Source organism: Aspergillus ochraceoroseus (assembly GCF_002846915.1).
Source record: "Aspergillus ochraceoroseus IBT 24754 chromosome Unknown P175scaffold_7, whole genome shotgun sequence".
Classification (NCBI taxonomy): Eukaryota; Fungi; Ascomycota; class Eurotiomycetes; order Eurotiales; family Aspergillaceae; genus Aspergillus; species Aspergillus ochraceoroseus.
The window spans coordinates 493,976-513,109 of record NW_024468482.1 but is presented as its reverse complement, the minus strand read 5'-3'; the positions used below and the strand labels follow the sequence as shown (position 1 = coordinate 513,109).

Sequence of the window (19,134 nt, the reverse complement as noted above, 5' to 3'; positions counted from 1 at the left end):
AATTTGGTTAAAGTGGAATCGATCGGGAGGACCATGGATCATTTATATCTATATTCTCTTTATTTATCTATAGCTAGATAGCTAGATAGATAGAGTCTTGATAAATACTGCAGAACTAACTCTCAACTACTATCCTGTAACTATACACAATCCTTGCCAGCCACTCCAAGTCAGCACGTGCATCTCCACCCCAGCCTCACCGCGATTTTCTTCCTCTCACATTCTCTCTCTCTCTCTCTCTCTCTCTCTCTCTTTCTCTCTTCTCTCTCTCTCTCTCTCACTCTCGATCGTTCCATCTATTCTCATCTCATCTGCATTTCTTCATCCCCCAGCATTTCATCTCCTCCCTTCCCACCCTTTTAAACATTCCATCCTGTCATCCCCCTTTCATACCTTTTCATCACTTGTTTGCGACTCGACTTGTCCTGGTTTATCATCGCCCTATCCCGCTTCCAAGGCGCTAGGAATTAGATCGCCCTTAGTGGCCGATTCTCTGGAGCAACCAAAGCGCCTTCTCAGTTCCCACTAACAGATCCACGGTTCAGCTCTCTTGTTTACTGTCTGCCCGTACAAAACAACTACTACAAACTCACTTCTTCCCTTCCCTCCACCACCCTTCAAATTTCTCTTTCCCTCAACTTTCATCCTTTCCTTATACATCATCATCACTATTCCCTTATTACTAGGTACACAGTTTTAATTTCTCGGGTTTGAACCCCAACCACCCACCCCAAATGATTGCCTGAGTCAGCTAGAGCTCCCATTGCTCTCTGCCCACCATGCTCAAGGCCCTCATGGGCGGGGGCCGCTCCTCCTCCGATGTTCGCGATAGCTCTAGATCCAAGGGTGGCAGTCGTCGCAAGACAAGCTCCAAATCTTCCGCTTCTTCGACGGTGAGCCGCAAGTCCTCACGGGGTGACGACCGTGGCCGTGGCTTGGGTGATCTGTCCGCATACCCATCCTCGAGTAGTCGCAGCATGCGCTATGCATCCAGCGCAGCTGGCGACTCGGTAGCCTCGAGCTATGCGACCGCGCAACCGAATTTTTCTGAGGAGTCCGAGCGCATTATCATCGAACGGGTGCCCAAGCGCAGAGACTCGGACCGCGATAGGCGCGACGATCCGTATCCAGACAATCGCGACAGGGATTGGAAGAAAGACAGTGGTAGACGTGACGTTGATGATAGCTACCGCCCAGAGCAGCAACGAACCCACTCGGGGGATCCATACTTTCCCCCCATGGCAACCGGTGGCGTGCCTTTCTCTGCGCCTGGCGCCCCGTATACCCCGATTCCGACTACCCAAGGCCCTTCGCAGTCCCCATTCCCGGCAACTTCCATGTCGAGTCCGCCTGGAATCCCCGCGGTTTGTGATCCGCATGTCCAGCAGCAATTTCCTGGACAGTTTCCGACCTCCTTTGCCGAGCCTTACCGTCCTCCAAACCCTGCAGGCGAAGCGGCTGATTACTATAACGATCAGGGACAGTCGGTCACTGAACAGCCGGGCGTTCGCCCTAAGCCACCACTCGTGATTCCGAATAGCCAAGCGCACTTGATGACCGCCTCACCGTCTTCGAATCCGCCCCCCGAGCCTAGTAGTATGGGACAAGTTGGTGCCGCCGCTTCATATTATGACGGGGATGTCGGCGTGCATATCCAAACCTCTGAACAACCGTCTGCGCCCCAACCACCAAAGCCTTCCAAGCCATCGCACACCGCAGCGGAGACGGCTGGGATACTTGGTACAGCGGCTGCAACCTATGGGATAGGAAATAGCTTTTCCAACAATGTTGTCACAGAGTCGCCTACAACGTATGCCCCTGCTGCTTCGTCAAATTTTCAAAAGCCTCCTCTTCCTCCTCTTCCTCCCCCTCCTCCCCAGGCCCAGGCCCAGGCCCAGTCCCAGTCCCAGTCCCACAGTATGGGTGCTGCAGTTGGTGTTGCCGCCGCCGGTGCCGCAGCTGGTTATATGTTGGGGCATACCCATCATTCATCGTCAAGCGGTGATCACACCTCGCAATACACCATGCAAAACTACGATGAAGTCTCTCAGCATGGACAAGGATTTCCTGCGACATCAGGATATTCTCCTGTAGGAAATCCGGCGCTTCATGAAGCGGGTGCGGCAGGTACAGCAGCAGCAGCAGCAGCAGGATATGCTGCAAGCCCGCTACATCCCCACCATGCTGCAGTTCACCACGGAGCTCCCTTCCCCTCTGGCGGCTTGGCTTTTCAGCAGCGCCAGCGTGGGCCTCTGGATAAATTCTTGGATTTTTGGCGTGACTACGAGGGAGTGGGAATGTTTGAAGACTACACTGAGACCATTGGCGTTTGCAAGTACTGCTTCGAGCCGGGAACTACTTCTCGAGATGCTCCGCGAGTCCATCACTATAAAGCCCGACGTCGATCGTCAGATCGCACCAGTGACGACTCTCGCGTCCAAAAGGCAACCCGTTACGCCTCGTCAGAAGATGAAAGTCGACGCCGCAAGTCCTCGAAAAAATCATGGCTGCTTCCCGGAATCCTTGGTGGATACGCTGTCAAGTCTCTCTTCGAGAACAAGGACTTTGATGACACTTACAGTATCCGATCTGGTCAGTCCGTCAGTGTATCTCACGACAGTGAGGGAACATCGGCCTCTGCGAGAAGGAGTCAGACATCGCGCGGTGTTTATCGGCGCCCCCACCGCAGCCGTTCTCGAGAGCGCATGGGCCGCAGCGACTATCCTGATCCGGCAGTAACCAAATATGACAGATCCCAGAAAGGTGCTCGCTCTCGCTCGCGCTCTTCGTCTCGACCCAGGCACCACGATCTTCGAGATGCCGCCATCGGGGCTGCCGTAGGGACAGCGGTTATGACGGTTCAATCCCATCATCGAACTGATAGCCCAAACCGCTCTCCCAGAAGGGCTCGCAGCCGCAAGTTATCGTCCTCTGAGTCATCTTTTATGGAAATTACAAGACCTGACGAACAATCACGAGGTGGCTTCGGTTCCTTTTTCACCGCCCCATCAGAGAATCGCAAATCGCGTCGAAGAAGACGATCAAGGAGTATCTTTTCGTTCACCAATTCATCTTCCTCCTCCCTTGACGTCGATCTCGCTTTCGGAAAGGGGTTTACAAAAAAGCTCAAAGGTAAGTCTAAGAAGCGAAGCCCCAGGCGAGAGAAAAAGGAACACGATGTAGATGCGAGATTGCTGGCGCTGGGAGCGACAGCAACTGCACTCGCTGCTTCTTCGCATCAGAGAGATCGACGACCAGGAGCGATCCTAGCCGGCCAAGGTTCTCGCTCTGGTCGATCGGATTATACAGCCTCTGTTAGCAATGATGACGGCTGGGAAGATATGGAGTCGGAGGACCAAGCCTCGAGCGTTAGTTCGGCGCTTGCGTTCGGCGCAAGTGGCAGGTTCGGAAGCGATGACTCCCATTCTTCGGATTCCAGCTCTCGGTCAGGCTGGGGCTGGGGCTGGGGAGGCAAAAATGAAAACAAGACGAAGAAGAAGAGGAAGAGGAGGAAGAGGCGCCCGAGTCCATCCGAGAATCACTTCCCGGCTGGTGCTGCCGTTGCTGCTGGAGCTTTAGGAACAGCCGCATTAGCTTCTGCTTACCATCGAGACCACAAAGCCTCTAGCCAGGCTGGCAGCAGCAGTGCCATGAACCTTCAGCAAGTGGCACCAATCCCGACCTCCGATCCCTCTCGTTATGATGCTATTCCCGAATCGTCATTCCCTGTCCAACCACCACTAGTTCGGCCGGGTCCTATTCCTCTCCAACAGCCTCAGCCGATGATGCCGGTGTCTCAAGCTGTCTATACTACACAAGGTGGACCGATCGGGTCATGTAGTGCACCGACTATCCCTCCTGCCTTCAGGAGCCCATTCGAGTCGTACGAATCGCAGGTGCGCGAGGTAAACCGGGGCCAGTGGAATATAAGGAATTCGGCCTATCCCGAGCGCAGGGAAACAGGCCCCGAAATAACTCGTCGTCATCAGCGGAGTGACTCAACCCCCCTCTTCCATACAGAGCCCTTGGAGGGAGCCCCTGGCCTCGGTTTGAAACGCCGTTCCACAACTAAAGATCAACCGTCTGTTCAGTTCGATTTGACCAAGGAGCAAGAGGATAAAGAACGCCGCACGGTCCGCTTAGAGGGATTGAAGCGTGAACCGGAGCGCGAAGATTGGATACAGCTCATTGATAAGGAGAATGCTGTGGATCCCCGTGATCCTCGTTATGGTTCACAACGATATAGCGAGCGGGATTATGACCGGCCTATTGCAATGGAACATGACACGAGAGAAGACGCGAGCAGGTCATCTTCATGGGCCGGTGCAGTTGCTGCAGGTACAATCGGTGCTGCAGCTGCGGCCACAGTTCTTTCTAGAAAGTCTTCGGACGATGATGCCTCTGAGATGAGCGAGAGGCGGCATAGCGAACGCCGAGCGAAGCGCAGACAAGAGAGGCGCAGTGTTACCGGTTCTCAGTCTACATTTTCTGATCTTTCAGAGAAAATCCAGAAAATCGAGGTGATTGAAGATCCCGATTCTACGACGAGTCCGTCAGAGCACGTTAAAACATCCGCGTTTCGCAGTGTCTCTCGCAAGAAGAGCCCTGTGCACGAGGACTATGCGGAGTTCTTCTTCCCTGAGAAATTGCGTCACAGTCCCGATCATTCCAGTTCACGTGGATCTCCTACCATGCCTACGATTATCGAGATAGAGCCTGCGAGTGAGTCCTTGCGAAAAAAACAACCTGAGGAGCCACAACCTGATCCACTAGATGGGCCACATTATGCCGGCGGTAGATTGCCCTGGCCTGTTCCGTCCTTGAATGTTATTGAGCCTACGCCGCCTCATAGTGTCAACGGCTCTGTCAAAGATGCCTCTTCGCCCATTGTTGCGCCATCAGATCCACATCCAGTAGAGGAGAAGCCTGAACGACCAACCACTGGTTCTCGAGTGTCTTGGGGAGAGCATGAGACGCACGAGTACGAAGTTCCATCTACCTCTTCTGAGCATGATTCAGTCGATCTGGAGCAGCGGCAACACGATCACGACTACGAAGCGACCGCAAAAGGAACTCCCGGCTATACTTATGTCACACCGTCCTCCAGTGCTCCAGATGGGTTTATAGAAGACGTTGATTTTGCCGCTACGGTAGCTGCCGCAACCCAAGCAGCGGGCTTCGATCCTTCCATAGTGACGGATGATCCAACGTTCTATGAGAGGACCTCACGCCCTGGCTCCGAAGTCAGAGACAGCTCTATGTCTCCTACAACTAGGGAACCATATCCCCCTGCACTGGTCCACGGGCTTGTCCGGAGTGACATGGAGACAACAGAAACGGGAACAGCTCAGTTCTTTGAGGACAGGCCTGTTTACGCTGACCCTGAGTCCTCTCTTCCTAAAGATCAAGTTGAAGATACCCCCGGATTTGAAATCCCAACACATGGTGCTGGGCCGGTGATGGAAGAGATTGAACACACAGTTGTTAAGTCCGGGAGCAAAGAAGCTCCGTGTGAGATCCAAGAACCTAGGGACTTTCACGAGAAGGCAATCTCAGACGACCTGCCAGAAGAATCTGAGTCAACTCCTGAGGAACTCTTTTCAATGCCAGGAGGTTTCGATGTCGAGGAGCCGTCCAAGAGATCGCAGCGGAAACGTGATTCGTCCATTCCAAAGGACGGTTCTCATTCAACGGCAGGAGAATTGGAGACTCAAGAAAAACCCAGAGATATTGCCAATATCGATCTAAATGACGTTACTGGTTCAAATATTGCTGAAGATGATAGCACTGATAAGAAGAGGAGACGGAAGAGGCGCTCATCGTCCGTCACGTCCTCCAGGGTCAATGCGGGCGACGCGGGTGAGAAGCGCAGAAGTACTGATGACAATGACAATGACACGAAATCTGGCGGTTTCCTCCTCAACAGCATCTTCGGATCTAGAGTGTCCGAACCAGTAGAAAGCAGGAGATTATCAGAGACGCTCGTATCTCGCGAAGTTCAATCAGAAATTGGCCCACAGACGTCTGAAGAGTTTGGACGTCCACAGAAAGAAAAATCCTCCCGACATCGCAGCTCTAGTGGGGCAGAGTCCTTGGATAATGATTCACGATCTTATGACGGTGGTGCTTTGGACTATGAAGACAGTTTGACTGCAAACAAGGAGAACATCAACCTTGAGAGCTATAAGTCAAGCAGGCGACGAAGGGAAGAACGGCGAAGGCAAAAGGAAACGGATGGCTTGGGTGTCACGACGGAGTTCGATAAGGTATAGTTAGCTGTTCTTTTTTTTTTTCTTTTTTTTCTTTTCCGTTATTTTTGTAAACGGTGATCTTACCCTGTCTATTCCCATATTTGGTGCGACTTCAATTGACAGAAATGTGCTTGGTTCGTTTGCTAAATATTACGCACTTTTTGCTTTCTCTCTCTCTACGTATAGGATCGAAGAGCCACTCGTGACAGTGATGGAGAAGAATCTTTTTTAGTCGAGGGCCCCGAAATGCCACGCAGGGACGACGACGATGATTACAATGGTGCTTCGGGGCGTTACTTTCCAGCAGATACGGAGACCAAAGGTTTAGGGCTGGCACTTGCTCAACGGCCCAGAAGTCACTCGGCATCCCCGCCGGTATCAGAGAAACTATCGGACGAACCTGTCCCCAGATCTCATAGTAGATCAGCCTCGCCTGATGCGGCCCTGGTACAGGGGGAAGATGACGGTCAAAGGTCCCGACGATCATCAGTTCTACGGTCTACTGACTCTCCTACCGCAGTTCCTTTGCAGTTCCGTCGACCACCCACATCTCCTAGGATGCAACGATCGCCGTCTGCTAGCTCGCCCACGGCAGTCCCCCCAACTTCTCCGACACAGGGCCGATCTCGCCGCCCTAATTCCACTGAGTTCAAAAATTCCCGCGAGATCCGACCTCTATGGCTAGTTGAGCGCCACGGTGCGAGCAAGATGGAAGCCGGCCCGGACGAGCCCTTGCCGTCACTTCCTCCAAGCAAGCCTTCTTCGGCGAGCTCATCTGTAGAAGACCTCACAACCCTCCGCGATCAAAACGCTTGGGAGCTGCCAGAATTCAGCCATCAGATTCACGGGGCTGCCGACGAATACTATGCCCAAGATGATGTCGCAGGCTCCCAGCAAGGTACTCCTACTCGCGCAACTTTCAGCCAAAGCCATATGCATGTACCTCATCTGTCAAGAAAGGCAGAGCTCGGCTATGAGTTCCACTCTCCTTCGGAGCTCTTGCAAGACCCAATTGCGTCCGCTGAGTTGCCTCCATCCCCCACGTTGGATATCCTACCTTCTGTTGAAGGTTCCGCAGTGGGAGTGCGAGACGATGATAATGGTATAAAACGTGACCTGGAAACCCTTCCTCCTCTTCCTGACCCCCGACCATCCACACCGGAGGATAAGATAATTCGTCTTTCTGACACCGAGACGACTCCAACTCAAGAGAAGATGGGCCTGGCCCCGGCAGCGGACATGCCAGGTCTTAACCAAGGTCCTGGCTTTGCTGGAATAGTCGACGCTGCTGTTGCTCATGTCCCGGCTGATCCCCCTTACCCTGAAAGGGATATTCTCGAGAAATATCAACCCGATCACGTTGAGGAGGACGAGACCGCTAGGGCTGTCACCGGGGACGATATGCCTGCATTGACTGATGTTCCAGCTCTGACTTCCGCGCTCGAGGACAAAGAACAACACACTCGCTCTTTCGAGTCGACAACCCCCCGGGGATTCGCCTCAATCGTTGATGCGGCCGTTGCGGCGGAAAAGGAAGTCACACCTGGGGAGCCAGCCGTACCCGGTGACTTACCTGGCGACGAATCTAAGGCTGACGTCTTTGTTGATACTCTAGAGGCAGGCAAGGACTCAGAAGCGGAGCTTCCAAGGTTTGAAACTCCCGTTATTCCTGCTGTAGCCGAGGAAGTCTCTGAAGAGGTTGCAAAATACGATGCAGAGCCCATCACCGAGACTACGGAGACAGTTTCTGAACCCACGGCGAAAGCTCTCGACGAAACCACCAAATCGCAGCCTGAGAAGAGGGTTGTTGAAAAAGCTCCCGAGGACTCTTCAAAGAACACCACGAAGAAGAATAAGAAGAAGAAGAAGAAGAAGGGCAAGAGCCTGGATCTAGATGAACAGGACCAAGCGCCATCTACTGAAATACCGGAGCCCGAAGCTGTGCCAGAAGCTGTGCCAGAAGCTACTGTGGAGACCGTTCAAGATCCTCTAGTCGAACAAGTCTCTGCTCTTGGGGAAGGAGCAGCCTTTGAAGGAGAGTCGGTGCCTGGAGAGCCTACTTCCGAACATACTCATGCCCTTGATCAGCACCTAGCAGCAGGGATGAGCTCTGCGATTGAACCAGCTACCGCAACCGATGACGTCCTGCCTATTCTTGAAGAGGTTTCCGCCCCTGGAGAGCCTTCTCTACTAGAGAAAGAACCTGAGACAGGGGTTCTGAGGACTGATGACGTGCCCGAACCTCCCGAGTCTATGAAAGCAGCCGAACCTGAATCTGGACAGCCTGAAGAAACCGAAGAAATTCCAGCTGACTCGGGTCTCTCCAAAAAGGCCAAGAAAAAGAAGAAGAGAAAGAGCAAGGCTGCTGCCGAGGAGCAACCCACTGCGGGACTTGCTGATGAGTCCACAGATCAACCTCCAGCCGATATCACTAGTGAAATCGTTGAGGAGCCTCAGGAAGTTGCCAGGATAGATGAACCTATCGAGTCTGAACGATCTATTCAGGACCCCGTTAATCCGCCGGCAGACCAAGAGGGAGCTGTACCAGCAGAGCCGGTCTCACAGCAGAACGCTCTTGAAACCACCGAGACTCCTCTAGCCGAAGAAAGTACAGGACACTCCCTTGAGCCTACGGAGTTTGTTGAGGCAGTGCCCCGTGCTGATGAGATACTTCAATCTACCTCAGACGTTCTAGTAACTGAAGAAGTTGCGCCGGAGCAGCTGGATCAAGATATTGTCTTGGTTGACCAAGAGACTGCTGTACTAGCAGAGCCAGTATCACAGGAGAATGCTCATGTAAACACTGAGATTCCTCTAGCTGAAGAAAGTACAGGACACTCCCTTAAGCCTACGGAGTTTGTTGAGGCAGTGCCCCGTGCTGATGAGATACTTCAATCTACCTCAGACGTTCTAGTAACTGAAGAAGTTGCGCCGGAGCAGCTGGATCAAGATATAGTCTTGGTTGACCAAGAGACTGCTGTACTAGCAGAGCCAGTATCACAGGAGAACGCTCTTGTCACCACTGAGACACTTCAATCTACCTCAGACGTTCCAGTAACTGAAGAAGTTGCGCCAGAGGAGCTGGATAAAGATATGGTCTTGGTTGGCATGCCGCTTGAGCAAGAACTTTTGCAAACGGAAGCTCCCGTCGAAGGAGGACTCACAGCACCTGTAGTGGAAGAGTCCAGCCCTGAGGGCCAGCAAACCGCAGAAGCTCTGGTTGAAGACTTGAAAGAGCCCACCGCAGAAACGGTATCCGAAGCTAGTGTTACAGCTCCAAAACAGGAAGCACAGGATACATCTGCTCCTGTTGACACCCAGGTCCCTCCCGAATCCAACGAGCCAAAGGAAGAAGGTGAAGCTGCGCAGGTGGAACCAGAGACTACCCTGTCACGTAAAGCTAGCAAGAAGAAGAAGAAGAGCAAGCGCAAGGGCACTGCGGAGGCTTTGCCAGAGACCGAATTAGCAGATACTCCTCAACCTGAAACTTTGGAAAAATCAGAGCCGGAGATTGAGCCTCACCCTGCGCTGGGGGGCGAAGAGCTAGTGACAAAGGAGCACGAGCAAATTGTCGGCGACAGTAAGGAAATTCCAACTGAGGCCCAAAAGGATGAAGCTATTCCAGAGCCTGTTGTTGAGACGACCAACGAATCTCAGCCTACAGAGCTGGCGGAGAAGGCGGAAGGCATTGTTTTAGAGGAACCCGAAGAAAATCAACCGAAGAAAAAGAAGAAGAACAAGAAGAACCGCAAGTCTTTGAACTTGTCTGAATCCCAGCCCGAGTCCGAGCCAGAAATCAAACCGGAGGAGCTGCCACAGGACACTACGACCCAACTGCCCGAAACAAGCGGTGAAGTGCCGCCAACTCCTGCTGATCCTGAAGAGCAACAACAACAAAAACAACAAGATGCAGGAACCAAGGAAGAGGCTGCAGAGATCACGAATGATGATGTTGTTCTTGAAAATATTCAATCTGAGTCCACCCTTCCTGTGGAGAATATCGAGACCAATGAAAGTGAACCACATATGTCGAAGCACGCAGAGATTGAACAGCCATCTGGGCCTAATGCGGGGGAACTCCCACAGACAGGAAAGAAAAGCAAGAAAAATAAGAAAAAGAAACAGTCTATTTCTTTAACTCCTGATGAAAGCTCGACGGCAGACATTGTTGAAGCTTCTGAAGCTTCTGAGACTCCCACTCCTGCTGCTCTTTCCACTACGGACGCAGTCCCAGATGCTACCGTTGAAGAAGAGCCTGCAGCTCTCAAAGAACCGTCTACCCATCTAGTTCAAGAACCAGCGGAAGAGATGTCGGTAGAAAAAGAATTGCCTGCCGAAACAACAAGCGAAGTCCCTGATGATCAGGCTACTTCTGGATCTGCAACACAAATGAGTGCTGCTCAGAAGAAGAAGGCAAAGAAAGATAAGAAGAAGAAGCGTCAATCTATGTTGGCAGAAGAGACGGAGGCTTCTGAGCCCGCCAAAGAGACGGCTTTGACCTATCCTCCGACTGTAGAGGGCCCTACTCCTCAGGACCCCGAGGTGGCTAAGTCTGTTGAGGTTGACCAACCTGAGTTTGTAGAGATCATTGCAGAAGAGCAGTCTACTCCCGAGCAGCGCACGGAAGAACCTATTCCAGAGCAACCCACAGAAGAAGATATCAAAAGCGAAGAGCCAGTGCGGGACGAGACGGTGACCACAGAGATTGTAGAGCCTATTCAAGAAGAGCCCAAAGAGGTTGAGGACTTGAGTGCACAAACCAATGCCATCCCATCAACCGATGAGCCATCGACGGCGATCGCGGCACAGGTTCAAGAAACCGTGCAGGATGAGGTTCCCGCTCCTGTCGCAGAACCTACTCCTGTGGCCGAGCAGCCCTCCGAGCCAGTTACTGATATTATTCAAGGCCTTGAGGGCGAGGAGCAGACAAGAGAAATCGTAGCACAGGCAGGTATTCAGCAAAGCGACGACCAACCCAAGGACGAGACAACAGTCGAGGCCGAAGTAGCACAGGATTCCACCATGGTCGAGCCAAAGGAAGAAAAGGAGACGAGTGATGACGCCCAAGTCAGTGCAGAAGCTACTCCTGAGACTCCGGTAAAGGAGGAGCCCCAGCCCGCGCTTTCTAAGAAAGAGAAGAAGAAGAAAAAAAAGAAGCGCCAGTCAGTGTCCGCAGAAGGGGATCAGGCCGGCCCTGCAGCAGAAGAAGCTCCTGCTGAACCTACTCCTTCGAATCCTCAAGAGACAGGTGAGAACCTTACGGAAGAAAGTTCGGTTACGGGCCTTGAAGCGGCACATGATGAAGTCAAATCTAGTGCCAAGGGAGAGCCTCAGGAGCTGGGAAAAGATACCGTTACCCAGGAGACTGAGGTTCTCCCAGGTGCTCCAGCTCAGGAGGAGGTTCAGCTTATCACTCCCGAAGAACAGACTGTTACGGAGGAGCCTGTCCCTCAGGAGGATAAAGTTCCTGATCCTGTTAAGGACATAGATACGAAAAAGGACCCCGTTTCTGAAGAGCCAGTGACCGATCCTATGGAGTCCCAGGAGCAAGACACGCAACCTAAAGAAGAACCCCAGGTAGCGTCTTCGAAGAAAAAGGAGAAAAAGAAAAAGAAAAAGAAGGGACAGTCAATTTCTCTGGATGATTCGCAGCCTACTACTCCTACCATAGAGGAGCCTACTCCAGAACAACCCTCCGGGGAAATTACGGAGGCCGTCGTTACTACTGAGCCCGAGGAAACACCCATTCAGAATCAAGATCCCGCGCCCGAGCCATCTGGTTCTAAGACCCCGGCGGAAGAGACCCAAGAGCTTGAAGTTCAAGAAGATCTTCCACCGGCTGAGGAAGTTCAGACCGCAACCTCAAAGAAGAAGGCTAAGAAAGAGAAGAAAAAGCGCAAGTCCGTGGTATTTGCAAGTGAAGAGCCTTCAGAAAAATCTGCGGAAGCATCTGAATCTGCCGTTACTGAGCCGGTGGAAGCCTCAGGATCAGAGGCGATTGAGAGTCCTGCGGGCCCTGAGCCAGCTACCAAACAGCCCGATCGTGAAATCCCCAAAGAACTCGCGCATGAAGATGCTGCTACCAAACCAGAAGAGCTTCAAGATCTCCAAACCCTCGAGGAGACGTCGCAAGAACCATCCGCTTCGGCTAAGCTAGATGAATCAAATGTAATTGATGAGCCAAAGAAGGATGAGGAAGCTCTTACTGAGGGCATGGTTGACCCTGTGGCCAATGTACCGGGTGACTTTCCAGGAACCATCGAGGAACCAGTCTCAACCGAGGCGTTTCCAGAGGAACCCAAGGACGGGCACAATGCGGCAGAGTTAAAGGAAGTATCCCAAGAGACTGAAGAATCCGCCGAGCCTGAGGCCACATCTGAGCCCCTTGCGACTGAACCATCCTCTCCCACGGAACAGACTACCGAGAATGTTGAGCCAGAGTCTGGGTCTTCCAAATCTAAGAAGAAAAAGAAGAAGCGCAAGACTTTGGAAGCGATTGGGGATGTCCCTATAACAGCTCCCGAACCCTCCGACAGCAAGCTCCAAGATGAGACCCAAGCCCAAGTCGTCGAACCTACCACCTCAAATGTGAAAGAAACAGAACCTGAGGAGCCTATGCAGGAGCAAGCCTCCGAAAAGCAGGAGGACGACAACGAGGCCAAGTCGTCGAAAGCGAAGAGAAAGGCAAAGAAAGACAAGAAACGTCAGTCCAATATCCAAGCTCTTGAAGAAGACGCCGCCTTGAACGCTGCATCTGAAGATAAACCTCAGGACCCGTTGAGCCCGGTAGAAACAGCCCCGATTGAAGAATTGTCGCGAGATACAATCGAAGAGCCCATGGAACTACCCACTGGGACGGCATTCGCACCTGCTGAAGATGACGGTAAAGAAAATCAGTCCCACGACACCGGATTGCACGGCGACCACGATAAAGATTTGACTTGGACTGATAACAAGGTGTCTTCGCAGGTAGAGCAACAGCAAGAAACACCTTCCACGTACCCATCCCAGCCCGAGCATGAGAGCACTGAAGCCGACCCAGCGCTTGTCACCGTCGAACAAATCGAAGCCCCCAGTGTTGAAGCCGATGTGGCCGAAGACAGTCAAGCCCCGGCGGCGATCGAACTCGAATCATCTAGCGACGCACTCAAAGACCTAGATGAGGAGATCCTTTCCGATTCCATTCAAGACAAGCAAATTGACAAAACCGAGCTACCCCCCGATAAAGAAGTAGGTGAATTAGGAGGCGAAAAAGAAACTACGGATGCCCTGCCGGCTTTAGATAAGCCTGATGCTATGGAGGAAGCATTTGTGGAAGAGAAAATTGAAGAAGCGGATGCACAGACCGACAAAGAAATTCCACCCGTCTGTACTGAAAGTGAACCAATTGACGAGGACAAGAAAGTGGGAGAAATTATCCCAGAACCCGAAATCGAAGTTGAGGCTACCGAGAAGATCGAGCCCAGCAACGAGCCAAACGCTGAAACGGAAGAGCCTGAGCCGTCAGTATTGCCGAGAAAGCTGAGCAAGAAGCAAAAGAAGCAGCAGCGCCAAGCTCAGAAGGCTGCAAATCTGCAGGAGCAAGCAGAAGAAGAGATCGCGGCATCCAGCGAAGAGCCGACGATTCCGACTAGTTTAGTCGATGAGCTTTCTGGGCCCGCAGCCTCTGAAGTAGTTGAACAGCCAGTTGTTGTCGCAGAAAATGTTGTGCAACAAGTTGAAGCACCAGTCGTTGGAACTACTGAATCGGCCGCCGTTTTTGAAGCCGATACAGACAAGATAGAAATTTCAGAGGTTCCTATTGAATCGACGGCGGAAAAAGACGAAATCACAACCCCGGCTCCTCCTATTCCCTTTGAAGAGCCTCAGCTGAGCAACGCGGTGGAGATATCTATACTGGCAGAACCCTCACAGGAAACGCCTACTCCGGTTCAAGACGACTCTGAAGATCTACGGCCAGTAACCACGAAAAAGAAAAACAAGAAGAACAAGAAAAAGGCTGCAATTCAAGAACCCCAGCCAAGTGATACTGGCGCAAAAATAGATCCAGCAGCAGTTTCCGAGCAAGTTAGGCAGCATGATGCCGAAGAAAAAGTTGTGGAACTCGTTGAGGAACTGAAAGAAGCGCCCCTACAATCTACTGAAGACAAGGACCTGTCGAAAGCCGACAATGAGATCACTTTGGAAGAGCCCGCTGTTGAAGAAGAGATTAGCGTTCCGCCTGCTACTCTTGAGGAGGAACCATCTCCTTCAGGAAGTTTGAGCCTCAAGGAGTCCAAGAAAAACAAGAAGGCCAAAAAGCAAGCTAAAAAGCAGCTAGAGGTGATTCCTGCTCCTCCTGTTACTGACATTGAAGCCGACGAGGTAACTACAGATATCAAACCCGCGGATGTAGGAGAGGATGCCAGTCTACACGTTGTGGAAGCTCAGCAACCACAAGATGAGCAGGCCAGCCATATTGAAGCCCCAGATGAAACTTGTGCTCCTCTAGAAACTACCATGGAATCGGACCCTCTCTTTGAAGCTCCTGTTTTAAAAGGGGAAGAAGTAATGGAAGAGGCCGAGAAAAAAGGTGTGCCTGAACCTCAGGAGCAGGAGCAGGAGCAGGAAGTACTTGGGGAACCTGTTGATCAAGCCGTTCAAGAAAAGGAGTTGGAAGAGGCCAAGGATCAAGATACTCAACCTGCTGGGCCTGAGATCGAGCAGTCTGTGTCAAGGAAGCTATCGAAAAAGGAAAAACGCAGGCTTAAGAAACAGGCTGCCGAGGAAGGTCCCATTGAGGAGCCGCAACTAGAGCCCGAAGCCCCAGACGAGCCAGATGTTTTGATTCCAGAGCCAACTGCGGAAGAGTCAACTGTGTTAGATCCCAAACAAGCGAAGGAAGACGACTTTTCCCCTCCCAGGAAGCTTTCGAAGAAAGAAAAAAAGAAGAAGCGCAAGGGAGACACAGATGTTGATCTTCCGCAACAGAAAAGTGTACAGGATGTGGAGAATGCCAGTGAACAGTCTCCCGAGCAAGAACAAGAACCGCCGGTCATCGAGGCGATCCGTTCTGCTGGGGACGACGACACATGGCCTCAGATAGACTGGGAAAAAGGTAAGCTTGATGCCACTGAGCAGGCTTCCGAAGCATCCCTTGAAGCTCATTTAGCTCCGTTTGTACCAGAAATCCCTGGATATAAAGAGTCTGCCATTCCGGAGGCTCTCATGAACCGCCCAGACGAAACGAGCGGTTACGAGAGAGGAGAGTATATTAATCAACAAAATGCTGAGGCTGATAAAGTTCTCAATACGCCAGCCGCAGATATCGATCAAGAGACAAGCACAAAAGAACTCGACACAACTCTGGACAACGCCGAAGTAATCTCACACAAGCAAAGCAAGGTTTCCAGTATCTTTCCAGACCTTGAACGAGCGTTGTTCCGACGACCAATTTTGAACCAGGTGTCCGAGGCGGTAAAAGATGGGGCTGAGGAAGAGACCATGACCCAGGAAGCGATTCGCAACAGTGCGATCCAGGTCTCGGAGGCTCCTATCGCGACCGTAGAACCCAGGGGGGCCGGGTATATTCCCAGCCCATCGCTGGCGCAGGACGATGTCTTTGGAATTACTGCTACGACACAGGAGCTACCAGAGGAATCTACAAGAGGGCGACAGTTGGAGCGTCATACCTCTAACGACAAGCTATACGATGTTCCTAAAGCACGAAAGGAAGGAGACAGTTCAATCCAGATTGAAGAAGAGGGCTTATTTGGTCGGGAAGCTACACATCGACCTCCTCATCACGAGATTCCTTTGGGTGCGCCATTGTCTATGCATGAACCATCGTCTCTGCCTGCTACCGAAGCAGAGCAGCGAGAGGACAACCCCATCCCTTCCTGCGAGCTTCGCCGATCACCATCAATTCATGGGCGACATAGTCCTGTTCGACGAGCTTGGTCTCTAGAAGAAGATGACGAGACCGAGACCACCACGCAGGCCGGGGCAGAACGAGGCATGGGCTCACCATCCAGGACACCGCTCCAAACTATTTCTGAGCAAGAAGCCGATGACCGAGTGGAGAAAACCAACAAAATGTCAGGGTCAGGGTCCATGGTTCAAGAGCACGGAACGCCCCGTTTAGAGATGAAGCCTGAGCATATCCTTCCACGACCCGAAACCCCCGTCAGGAAATTTACCGAAAATGCATTGGGACGTCGTGCATGGCCAACATCAGAAGGCCAGCAATTGTCTGACCAAGCGGACGAGGACTGGGAGGCAGCTGTGCGAAAGCGCGGTCCACGGACCCTATCGCCAGAGCGCGGATTGCCTACTGAGATGCTCAAAACGCCTGAAACCGACAAACCTGTACTACGACCAAGCAGCTCGGGCAGCAACCACTCGCAGCCTCTCCGGCGAATCGCTCACAGCACCAGCGGGGACTTGCGGGCAGCAGCACTCGCAGCGGCTGGCGTAATAGCCAGTCAAGCGCCTGCGGGTGAGCACCAATCACGGCCAAACACACCCCAGCCCCCTTCTCGCTCCCCCACCGACCTGGACGTCGAACAGATCGCTTCCTCTTCTTCCTACGACCCGGTCACCGACAAGGGCAAGCGCCCTATTCGCAATATGACGGACGTGTATGTAAGTAGTTACTGCTCTTACTCTTAAATATTCTACAGTTTTAATTATGTTGGCTTGATTGATGCATTTTGATGGCTGTGGCTGATGTTTGTTTGTTTATTTTCTAGGAGGGCTGGGGGGAGACTCCAAGTTCGCCCCGGTCGCCTAGCCGACCGCCGAGTATTCGGCACCGTCGAAGTATGCAACATCTCCAAGAGCTCGAATTTCGCCTCGATCAACTGATCTCCGAGAACCGTGCCCTCTCTGCTGCTCGTGACGCTGCTGAGGGTAAGCTACGAAATGCCAGCCTCGCCCGTCGAAAGAGCGACCACGCCCTCAACTCCCGCGATGCCGACCTGCGCGATCGGGAATCAGAACTTGAACAACTCAAGAAATCTGTCGAGTGGTTCCAGAATGAGGTCACGCGACTAACTGAAGAAAACAAAGGGTTGTCTACTACAAACGCCGGCCTTATTGCCGCCCATGCTGTGGAGATCCAGGATACGCGACAAACCTCAAGCCGCGAACTGGAGGAACTCCGTTCCCAGAACGAGCGCCTGTCGAGTGACCTGCACGGTCGGATAAAACAAGAAATCGAAACAGCATTGGCCCAGAAGAATACCGAACTGCGTCGTCTCCGGGAAGAGCTGGAGAGCGCTCGAGACAAGGTCAAGGAACTCCAGCAACAGATCGCAGCGTCGATGCAAGACAATGTCATCGCCTTCAGGGACGAGGAATACTTCAGCGCTGCATCACAGAAGCTCTGTGGACACGTGCAACAGTGGGTCCTGCGCTTCTCCAAGCATTCCGATCATCGTCGCTGCCGCAAACTTATGGAGCTACAAGACGAGAAGATTGCCGACCGGTTTGACAATGCCATTCTAGATGGCTCGGACACTGATTCCTACCTTAGTGACCGTGTCCGGCGACGCGACGTGTTCATGTCCGTCGTCATGACAATGGTATGGGAGTTCATCTTCACCCGTTATCTCTTTGGCATGGACCGCGAGCAACGCCAGAAGCTCAAGTCCTTGGAGAAACAACTCATCGAGGTTGGCCCACGCAACGCGATCCACCGCTGGCGAGCCACTACTCTCAGTCTTCTATCGAAGCGGCCCACTTTTGCAAGACAACGCGAGAGCGACACTGAAGCGGTTGCTTTGGAAATTTTCGACACTCTCTCTCGCCTTCTCCCACCCCCGTCCCACGTGGAGAGCCAGCTGCTAGAATCTCTGCGCAAGGTTCTCCGGGTTGCCGTGAACCTGTCCATTGAAATGCGCACCCAGCTGGCGGAGTACATCATGGTGCCTCCATTGCAGCCGGAGTACAACACCAACGGCGATCTCGCCCGGCAAGTGTTCTTCAAGGCTTCGCTTATGAACGAACGCAGCGGCGAGACTACTTCCAATGAAGAATTAGAATCCCAGCAAGCGGTCGTCCGGGTCGTCCTATTCCCCTTGGTGGTGAAGAAGGGGAACGACTCGGGCAATGGTGATGACGAACGAATCGTCTGCCCGGCCCAGGTGCTCGTCGCACGACCTGGCAAAGACCGGAAACTTTCGACGATGGCGAGCGGCGACCGCATGTCCCTTGACGCATCCAAATCAGTCCACAGCATCGCGCCGTCGTCGGTTATGGACATGAGCAATGTGATATGAGGCGTCACACTCTTATTACTATTTTACCATGTTCAATTTCGACAAACTGATCAAAATGGGTTAAGGGGGGAGAGAGAAAAAAAAGACTAATAATAAAAAGAGAATATTCTGTGTTTCTATGGTTTCTTGCTTGCTTGCTTACTTACCCTTTCGGCGTCAAAACAGGGAGAGGATTCCCCTCGCGATAATGGATTTAATACGGCTTCCTCCTTGTCGATTGTGTTATTTTATACTATTCTATTACTATTCTATGATGATGGCTTATGATGATTTCCGAATCTATTCGGAACTGACGATGTCACGGCCTGTGTTTCTTTCTATACATGTTGGTGAATGTACATACTATACTATATGATCAATGATGATTTCGAACTTCTTCTTCTTCTTCTTCTTTTTCTTTCTAGGAATTGTAACTCATAGCTAAATCGCTGTATTTTCCCCAGTAGGTAAATATTGAGGCTAAACCAGATCAGGAGTTGCAAGCGACATCTTCCTTGCTGCCTCAGGAATCAACCCACCTTTTTTACTCGTTCATACTTTGAATGGGTTGAAGATGTTGGCTTTCTGCTCCTCCACGTTCAATTGAACCCCGCCTCCCTTGATCAAATTTAATTTTGGATTTT

The 19,134-nt window shown here is 52.1% G+C and overlaps 1 protein-coding gene across 1 annotated transcript; it reads left to right on the top strand.

Annotated features, from left to right (window-relative positions):
* Positions 1-779: 779 nt before the first annotated feature.
* On the top strand, positions 780-18,511 carry lah (involucrin repeat protein; the record flags this gene model as incomplete). The annotated part of the gene is made up of 4 exons (XM_040900134.1): positions 780-6,266; positions 6,438-15,348; positions 15,418-16,874; positions 16,982-18,511. The coding sequence occupies 4 exons, from the start codon at positions 780-782 to the stop codon at positions 18,509-18,511; spliced, it is 17,385 nt and encodes a 5,794-aa protein (XP_040750007.1).
* Positions 18,512-19,134: the final 623 nt, after the last annotated feature.